Source organism: Carettochelys insculpta, chromosome 2, assembly GCF_033958435.1.
Source record: "Carettochelys insculpta isolate YL-2023 chromosome 2, ASM3395843v1, whole genome shotgun sequence".
NCBI classification, from domain to species: Eukaryota; Metazoa; Chordata; order Testudines; family Carettochelyidae; genus Carettochelys; species Carettochelys insculpta.
Window position 1 is genome coordinate 99436419 of NC_134138.1, and position 10132 is coordinate 99446550.

At 45.0% G+C, this 10132-nt stretch overlaps 1 protein-coding gene across 2 annotated transcripts in view; it reads right to left on the bottom strand.

The window, feature by feature from the left end:
- Positions 1-10132, bottom strand: part of PTPN2 (protein tyrosine phosphatase non-receptor type 2) — a 48411-nt gene that overhangs the window by 37533 nt on the left and 746 nt on the right. For both annotated transcript variants that reach the window (XM_074987488.1, XM_074987489.1), the window contains exon 2: positions 351-441. In XM_074987488.1, coding sequence (XP_074843589.1) covers positions 351-441 — 91 coding nt within the window. The remainder of the gene's footprint in view (positions 1-350; positions 442-10132) is intronic.

Sequence of the window (10132 nt, forward strand, 5' to 3'; positions counted from 1 at the left end):
GGTGGGTAGCTGGTGCTATGCATCAGCTTCCCCACCACTCAGTTGCGTTAACCCAAGATATGCACAATTCGAGTGCTCATATCTTAGGGGTCTACTGTAGTTCACTTTTCCCCTAGGTACACATTTTATGATGCAAGCCAGTTTATAGAAGAACTAAACTTTTTTATGGTTAAAAAAAACTAGAAACAAAAACAAACTTCTCAGAGCAAAACATTTTCCATTATACATATAGCGTTCATAAGATTCAATTGGAAAAGGAAAAAAAAAAAATAAAAACAACAACAGTTCTAGAGACCAAACTCTGTTTTATTTATGCATTTAATCACATTGACAAAAGAACATATACTTACATGGGCTGACATCTCTGTATCTATTTCGATTTCTGTTTTCTGGATATTTTGCAACTCTATGAGGATAGTCATTGGATTTATGTCGAATTTCCTTATTAAAAAAACAAAAACAAAAAAATGTAGTTTAATAAACACCTCAAGTTACTCTGAACAATATTCTTCACAGCAAAAAAGAGTATTTTAACGTAATCATATTACAGTTCATTATGGTTCACCTTTGCTCAGGACATGATTTCTGCCTGGTATTTAACTTGACTATTGCATATGGGTTGAACCTCCCTTGTTTGGCAAGCTCAGGACCACCTGCCTGGTCCTGAATGAGGGAATCTGCACAATCAGAGGAGGTCAATCCAAGCATCTCTATTGTCAGTAAGCTACAGGACCCTGCTCTGGTGGCAGCAGAGAGGCCATTATTGACAGAGGTGAGGTAGGGGAGCACTTGGGGAAAGAGAGACCCTGTCACAGAGCTACACTCCTGGCTCTTGCTGCCAGCTGAAGTGCTGCGCTCCTCTGCCGCCTTGCCTCTTCATCTAAGCACCCCCCCACTCAGTCCTTGCTTCTCCCCTCCCTTCCTGAGCTTCAACATCACAAATGAACTATTTGTCATGCTCTGCAAGCTCTAGCAGGGAGGAAAAGAAGTTACTGAGCATGGGGTCCCCAGCTTTTCCCTGTGAACACTCCTTTCCCAGGGCCTCCACGAGTGCTGGACCACAGATGTTGCTGGATAAAATCCAGTTTATAGAGGTGCAACCTATTTAGCATTTACATCTAAAAGCTCCCTGCATTTGTCTGGTCATTAGTTAACACTACACAGATATAAAAAACTATTTGGTATTTCACATGGCATGAACCAAGTCAGGATGAAGGATTTGCCATGAATATGCTCCTTGCACATGGTCTCATGTGGTGTCACCCAGGCCAAAAATGGGACTTGGATAGTACCAGTACTGTTTGACAGATATTTTCTCTGCACCACGAAGTGCCTGTGAAATCCAGTAGAACTATTCTCTGCTGTCAAAACTGATAGTGTTTGTCAACTTCAGTACCACACAGACAACTCTGAATTAGCTCCTGATTTCTGGCTGTGGTTACTAGAAGAGTCCCAAGGTTGCTCTCTGACCCAACTCACACAGTGACTGGGTCACATCCAGGGTGTTTGGAATGCAATAAAGGCAATTAACTCCAACAGCGAGCAGTCACCACACACCATTCTCAGTATTGCAAGGGAAGTGTTTTGAGGGTTTGCACTCAAATTCCTGGAACAGTCATATGTCCAGAGCGTGCTGAAAGATAATTCTATTTAACAGGCTTGTAAGAATGGAGAAGTAGATTGTGTGAAGAGATGGAGAAGGGGTTTACCAACTGGCCCTTGACTAATGACAGTGACCTCTAAACACACAATTTCATAAAAATATAGTGCTGAAGATACCTTGGAGGGGTCATTCATCCCACCTCCCCTCTTCCTAGGCAGGCCCTAATATACCTAAATCATCTCTTACAGATTAAAAGGCTCTATGACGGGGATTCCAAAGCCTCTCTTGGTAAACTAGTCCAGTACATCACTATTCCTAAATGACAGATACGCGAAAACTTATTAATCCACCCTGCACCACACTCTCCCTCTCCCTCTCCCTCTCCCTCTCTCTCTCTCGGCTTATTGTTTCTTGTCCTACCTTCAGTGGATATGGAGAATACCTGATTCCCATGCTCTTCCTAACAGCCCTACTCTTCTGTATTCATCCTTGCTCCATCCAGGCACTTACTCCCAAGGGAATGCAAAAATGGAATTCACAAAGAACCTCGTGTTTTCAATACAGAATGGAGACTGTAGAGCTGCTACTAGCCATTACTGGCTGCTGGACCCTGCAAAGCCCAGCTCTTCAGCTCACCATGAGTGGGGAATGCCCTGCCCAGTTGGGATGGAGGCTCTGCACACACAGGCTGCTGAGCTTGATCCTCTGAAGACCCCACTCCAGCAAAGGGGTGTGGAAGGGCAGAGCGGCACCACGCCATATCCTATAGGACAGTAAACAATGTGCTGGAGTTAAAGGCTCTGAGGGGATGATGTCTGAAAATGCCCTGCAACTGAGATCTAAAGGGTAGTCCCCACAGCTGAGCTCTGAAGCGAGCAGATGCAGGCATCTGGATTAGAGAGGCCAACAACCCTCAAGACCTATGAGAGGCTGTATCTGTAACATTCCCCTGCTAAAAAGAGGTCTAGAGTGCAACTGGCATAAGTTGTCTGCTGCACCCAGTGATGACAATCTTTCTGTAGTCTAAAGATATTCTTTTTTTCTCTCCAGCAAAGCCATTGCAGTAGTCCTGACTATTATAATCTCCTCGTGGGCTTCCTTCAATCTATAAAAATGCTGCTTCAAAAAGTACATACGCCTTCCATGCCAACTTCATTGCAAAACAATCCCACTCTTCCTTCTCAAAACAGGAATAATCAGAGATGACTTAAAGAACTGTAACCTAAAATGAACTTAGAGCCTATTGCCAGATCTGAATTTTAAATATCATTAAATGCCTAATTTGTTTATATATATATACACATTTAAAATCTGTGTGGCATGTGTTGCTTCGTTTCCCATAAAGATAAATCACATTATCCTTATTTCTAAAGGGTTTCCTTAAAAGTTTAGTGTATATTTAAAATTGAACACATACTTATGACAGTTTATCATCAGGTCAAACGACTAGAAATGCAATAGTTTAAAAGATAATTATCCAAAGGAAAACTTTTGTTTACCAAGCAAAATCAAATTACCTTAAACCCTTCTCTCATAGGCCTGGTTGTACAATACTATGGGTTGCATCTCCTTGGTCTGGCAGTCTTGGGCCTTGAGTGGTCCCAAACCAGGGATTTTGCTGGATCAGGGAAGGCTGTTTCCTTTCTGGCAACTCGCCCCACTCCCAGACTCCCCTCTGGACTGTTGACTGGCTCCCAGTTTACTACTCTCCAACCCCCACTGCCCTGGCCCCAGGTCCCACTCCACCAGCTGCTGCTGGCTTCCTGGACCGGCCAGGGTTCCTGTAGCAGGACTCTTAACTGGCCTCTGCTCCTTGTTGCTGGGACTCACTGGTCCCTCAGCCTCCTACTGGCCCGTGGATTTTGTCAGAACAGAGTGCCCTGTACATGTTTAGACTAATCTTAGCCACATTACATCAATGTTATCAGCCCATACCATCAAGCACCTTCTTCCGATTTTAAGGCCATTTGAAGTCAATGCCTATATTTCTTCTGGAAGAAGGAGCAGTGCTAAATTTGACCTTGCATGATCAATTCTGGGACAGTGCAGATGCAGCACTGCTTAAGCCACACCCTTTGAAGTGTCCCATGGTTCCCCAATGCGAGTGTTCTGGCCAGCACTTTTAATGCTGCTGCACTACTCCGTGTACAGGAAAAGCCACAGACAAGTTTGAATTTCACTTTCTGTTTGGTCAGTTGGTAAGCCCAGCAACACACTCAGCAGCGTAACTGACTATGAATGCCCAGGGTCATAAACTAGCTCCAGCATGCAGATAATTCTGAATCTGATTGCAGTGCGAGGAGAGGAATTTATGAAGGCACAACTCTCCAGCAGCCAAAGAAATGCTGACATCTATGCCAACAATCACACAGGGCATGGTGGAAAAAGGATACAGCAGGGACACCCAGTAGTGCTGCAAGAAAATGAAGGATTTCAGGCAAGACTACCACAAAACAAAGAAAGCAAACGATCTGTTTGAATCACAGCCTCAAACATGCTGCTTCTACGAATAGCTGCATGTGATTCAACCACCGTCCCCTCTCAAGTGGCTGTTCCAGCAGCCATGGGCAACAACAAGGAGGAAATTGGAGGAGGCGGCGGCAGCGGCTCAGCAGGCAAGCAGAGGAGCCACTCTCTCAGACAGGCAAGACTTTTCATTATCTTTAGAGACAAACCCCTCCCAGGATTTATTGCCACCAGAGCCTGATGGAGGGGAGGGCACCTCTGGAGAGTTCACCTTGGTAATCAGGGTTTTATGCTTCATCTGCCCTGATGGGTACAGCAGCAGCCATTCTGCCTACACCAACGGTTCCCAACCTTTTCAAGATAGCAACCCATTCTGACAAATCAGTAAGGCTTTGTGACCCAAGGCAACTGGAAACCTCAGTGGGTGGGTGAGTTTCTCCCCTGGGAATGTTTTTTTCCCCATCTTGATTGCTTCCACTCAGGCTTAAACCCCTCACAGCCCCAAAACGTCACCCCACCTACATCACAGAAGTGCTGCTTGTGCCCCCTGCTGGGCCACCGCTGCCGCCTCCTCTTCCCTCCCCACACCTGCAGTTCCACTCAATTTAATTGGTTTAACAGCCTGATACCTTTTGCCAGCCATTAAACCAATTAAACTGAGTTCCATTTCAATGCAGCAGGGCAGGGACTGGGAGCTGGAAGAGTGAGCAGCGGTAGCTGGAAATGGCTCCTTAAAGAGCCATATGTGGCTCGGAGCCACACAGCCAGCAACCCTTACAAAAACTAATGGAGATCTATCTTTGGGTCCTGACCCACAGGTTGGGGATCCTTGGCCTACACAATGGTGGCTCTCTGGAAAAGTTTTGTTAACGTGTCTGGAGATGAAGCGTGAATTCTCCCTGCATCTCTCTACAAAGCTCTCATACCGATACTCTTTAATCCTTCTCACAACTTTTCTGGGAAGGCCTGCCTTATTCAGCCCTCCATGGTAGGATACCTTGCCACGCCAGTAGTAAATTATTCTGCATCACTGCAGTACTTTGTACTGCAGCTTAAGGTCCTAGTTTCAGGTACATTCCATCAGCCTCTGTTCCCTGTTCTGCTCTCTGATTAGGGGAAAACCAAGATCATATGGCAATCTGGATGAAATAGGGGAAGCTCTCTAAACAGTAGTTCTGAGACAATCCACTGTCGTTTGTTCATCCCCAACAAATCCTGATACCAGGTATGCTGCCCTGCTCGCAAACAGCTTAAAAGAATCATCCCAGAGAACAGGTTGCCCACTTGCAAGTCACTGTGAGAAGGGAGAGTTGAAAGGTGCAGGCATGGTCGGTGGGGACACATCACAGGCTGGCCACATGAGCACTCCCTCACCCTATTTGCAGGTCTCCTCACAAACCCTGCCCCTCTTGCAAATGCACAGACCTAAACATAGCGACAAGGACTACACTTTGTAAGCACCCTATAAGATGTTTTCAAAGTGGAGGCAAATGAGCAAGAACCCCAACCGAGTCCAGCTGCCCTACATTGCACTGTCTTCCACCTGCCAGTTAGGCACTTAAATGGTGCATCTGGCCTCATACATAAACACACAATTTTTGCGTAGTACACTACTTTATCCATTATCCAACCCTTCTGAGCTTTATAAGGGTAACTTCTCTGAAGTCTACCCTTCTTCTTTCACACCAATTCATCTGCAGCAAATGCTATGTTACTCACTCCCCCAGATCTTCAAGCTTGTCAGCTATTTCAGATCAGAAGGCAAAATAAATGTATATAGGATAAAATGTTTAAGAGAAAATGTAATCTCCATGCACCAACAGGACACAACTGAATGCACAGAGAACAACGTCTGGTGTATATAATCTGTAAAGAGAGAACAACATGTAGGGAACATAATGTAAAACACCAAAAGATGTTGAGGCTTGTAAGGGAAGCAAACAACTGACGAGGAGGCTGGTGAGTATGGAAAATGCATCTGCAGCACAGAGACCACCTGCACCCTATAGTGAATTCCCTGCCCTCCTCACCAAGTTACATAGTTTCCTCTCCTAGGCACCCTAGAATGTGGGTGTGGCAGGATGGAGTAGTCACAGGCAGCCTTTCACTCAACTCCCAGGGATAGCTGACATTCTCATAGCTTTCATTACTATAGTCAAGAATAGCAGTAAGCTCTTGCCCTAGCAACCTGCCTCCATCAGAGTTCACGCTATCAACTCCTCTTCCGTCTCTGTTCCCAGTTTCCTAAATAAAAATGCATAATATTAGAACGGGGTCTTTATTGTTTGTGTCAACTGTGGTTGGGGAGGGGAACAGTTTACAGGACAGTGAACCCACTGAAAGGGCCACCTTGTTAAAAGCAACATATATAACGGTAACATCATTGTCCAGTTATTCATCAAACTGGTTTTGAAAGCCTCTCTGATTCGTAGTGCCTTGCCTTATTGCCCAGATGTCTGGCTGCACATAATTAGTGGCTAGACCAGAGATCAAGCAACCCCTGGCACAGCTACTAGGAGTGGCACCTGAGCCAATTTTCATCAACACAAGAGGGGGAAGCTCAGCCCCACCCCCCACACCCATACAGCAGGAGCTTGATTAACCAAAGACCAGCTAATGCTATCAAACACTATCTAAATGGTAAAGCTCTGTATCTTAATTTAGAAATGCAGCTGTTGTAAGTAAGAATATTAGTGATGTTTAAAAGCATCACCGACACTCGAATTGTACGTTGAGGTCAAAAGGTCAGTTTTGGCACTCTGGCTTGGAAAGGTTGCTGATTCCTGGGCTAGATGATCTGTCTCATTCCCCCCCTGCATTTAGTTTCCCATTATCTTCCACAGATGATATGACCAAGCACACAACAAGCAGCTACAACAGGAATACTGCTTTCTCCGGTGGTCTTAACTGGTTAATAGACCCCCCAAAAGCATGTTTTTAGACAGGCAGATGCACATGCTACCACCATTCTGCACATCTGCTCAGCCTATAGTTGAACTGCTTCTTAAAGCTGTCTGGACTACCTATGTACAACTTTGTGAGCCACAGGACCAAGTGGCAGGCTGCGTCTCCAAGAATACGGTAGCATTTTAACCTCACAGATAGTAACTTTTAGTTCTGGAAGAAAGTTCTGTCTTGCAGCTTTCTCAGACCAGAGTTCCTCAAGATGCACCTTTGTGTACCTTTCCCAACCATCCCACACTGATTCGGTGAAATTGCCCTTGTTATTCACCAGCATCTGCAATACCACCAAGAAGTACCCCTTTATGGTTTAGGTACTCTTGGATAAGGAAGTCTTGTGCTAAGAGATATGGAATGAAAATCCCTCTTGCCCCTCCACATTGATGGAATTCCATCACAGCAAAGCCATCCACTATGTCCTACATTTCCTAGAATTGCTATCCTTCCTAGCAGAAGTGTATTGATTGCCCTGGCTACTTGGATCACGGCAGCCCCACTGTAGATCTACCAACCCTAAACTGATTCCCAACTGACTAGCAGCTGCCTGACATGCACTTTTCCACAGGGCTATTGTCAGTTGCTTCTCAACTGTCAGAGTGGGTCTCATTCTAGTACTGCAGCACCGAAGGGCAGGGGAAAGCAATTCACGAAGTTCCATGAAAGTGGCTTTAAGCACGCAGAGTGTTGTGGCCACTGGTTATTGTCCCATACTTGCTTAACTGTGCAGTCCTACCAGTCTCAGCACATATCATGGGATCAGAGTTGAGTGCTCCATTGTAGCAATAGGACCAACTACAGCCGGCATATGCTAAACACTCTGTTGTATGGATTCCTGAAAGTCCATGTCTGTGGCCTCCTCACATTCTTCCTTGAGCAGGCAGCTCCTGGCTACACTCTGAAAACGCCTCAGTACAATGTGTGAGGTGTGTGCCACAGCAGTTTGCACCTGAGTGGAATCCATGCTTGCCATGTTATGGTGTCTGCATGGACAATCAGAAAAGACAGCATGTCCAAAAGATCGTTTGACATTGCTTTTGAGCAGGGAGAGAGGGAGAAGTGAATTACGTGAGGCCAACAAACCAATATTCTATCTACAGAAATACCCGAGATCCACAGAATTTCTCCACAAACACTGGCAAGCCCATGCAATTGCAGGGCTCATTCTACAAGGAAGGAAATTTCACCTTCTTTCACCTCTTCAATTTCTCGTTGGGAATTCCCTGTGCATAACTTGTAGCCTCCCTTGACTACTAAATCTATTGCCCATTTATACAGTGGTGGGGGGGAGAGGAAGTTTTGAGGGGCAGGAAGAAAGTAATGCTTTTTCAAATATATAAGATATCAGTGGTAGAAGTTATTTCCTATAAACTCTCCCCCAACAGAAATACTTGAATAAAAATATCTTTGCCTCTATAACACAAAAAAAATTTTATATGTAATAAATACGTTTTATTTCATAAAATTACAGAAATGTAACACAACACTAAAACATACTGAGCAGAGATAAATGGAAAATTACTTACAAGTAGTAGCTGACAGCACTCAAGTGTAAATGGCAGAATTTGGAAGTATCTACACTCATTAAAATGACATAATATAGCTGAATTTAGAACAGGAAATCTCTAACGGAAAAGCCTTCCAGAATTTTCGTTATTTACATTTCCATGGGAGTTCATTCCATCAGGTTTAAGAATAAAATTGTGATGATTAAGGGAAGAACTTCAAAACAATGGGTACGCACAATGTGATATTCAACAAATGTTATTTTTAGAAATGGTGGACATTTCTGGCTACAGAATTACCACTGGTACACTTTACCATCTGTGAATTTTGCTCAATAAGATGTTATCTGTCCTGTTAAATTCAAGTCTTGGTATTCTTTCACTGTTTTAGATCAACTTTATATTTTAAATATATACGCACTAAGCGTAAAGTCCACTGAGATTTTATTCAACAGAATGAAAGCACAGTATAATAGAACAGAAAGTCAGCAGATCTGCTATCTATTCTCCACCTTCCAGAGATTTTCACATAGGGAAGTCACATTCACTTAGTGCTGCTTATTCCTAATTTGTGAAAAGGGCCTAATACCAACAGATCTGCTAGACATTGTGCAAGCTAACTTAGCAATGTTTGCATGACTGTGTTATAAAACCTTAACTCAAAGGACATGAGTGCATATTAACTATGGCTATTTTTACAAAATTAGGACATAACTGCTCTGACCCAAGACCTTAATGAGTCATGCAAATTCTAGTAAAATTACTTGTGAAGTAGTCTACGGCATGTGAGGTACCATTAGACTTTTACCAGCAATGACTGCTCCCAGAATAATGGCCCTATGCTGTAAACCAACGGACATGAATGTCAAAGCAGCAGTCACCAGCAGGACCTGGAGCTACTGCAGCTCCCTGCTGCTATGTTAGGAGTATTTCACAGATATTGCTTAATACACTTACTTCATTTTAGTTAATAAAAGTCCAGATGAGAGGTGAAAAGTTAGGCAGTACACATGGATGCCCTGCCCCGTAACAGCTGGCTGGGGTGCTCAATTTTGCTGCAGGCTGGCCCTGGCATCAACAGCTTACTGAGGCAGGCAGCAGTGAAAAAGGTTGGCTGGGGTGCGCTGTAGTGTAAATCTGTGCGCTCCCAGCCAGCTACCAGAAGAGCCTGGCAGTGGCTCCCATCTGCCATGGGACAGCCTAGCAACAACCCTCTTCTGACCATGCCGGCTTGGTCCTGACCCTGAGGCCTGCTGAGCTTCCTGTTGGGGCAATCCCCTCCCCCAGCCCTCTGTACTCCACCCCACACTTACAGGTACTGGGGGGGGTGGGGTCGCAACTGCCACTCACTCACCCCAGCCCTGGGACCCCGCCAAAGAGGGTACATTGCACCCGTAAGAATTACTTTCTAATTAGGTAACTGTCACCCCTGCTGCAGGCCGAGAGGTGAGCAGCGCACGAAGGGCACAGCCGACCGGCGGAGCAGCCTGACACACCCTTGGCGGCACCGCCTCACACAGCGCCCAGGAAAGCAGTGCAGGAAATGAGAGGGGACCAAGCCGAAAACTAACAGTGCGCACGCGTATTTCGAGTCCCCTCG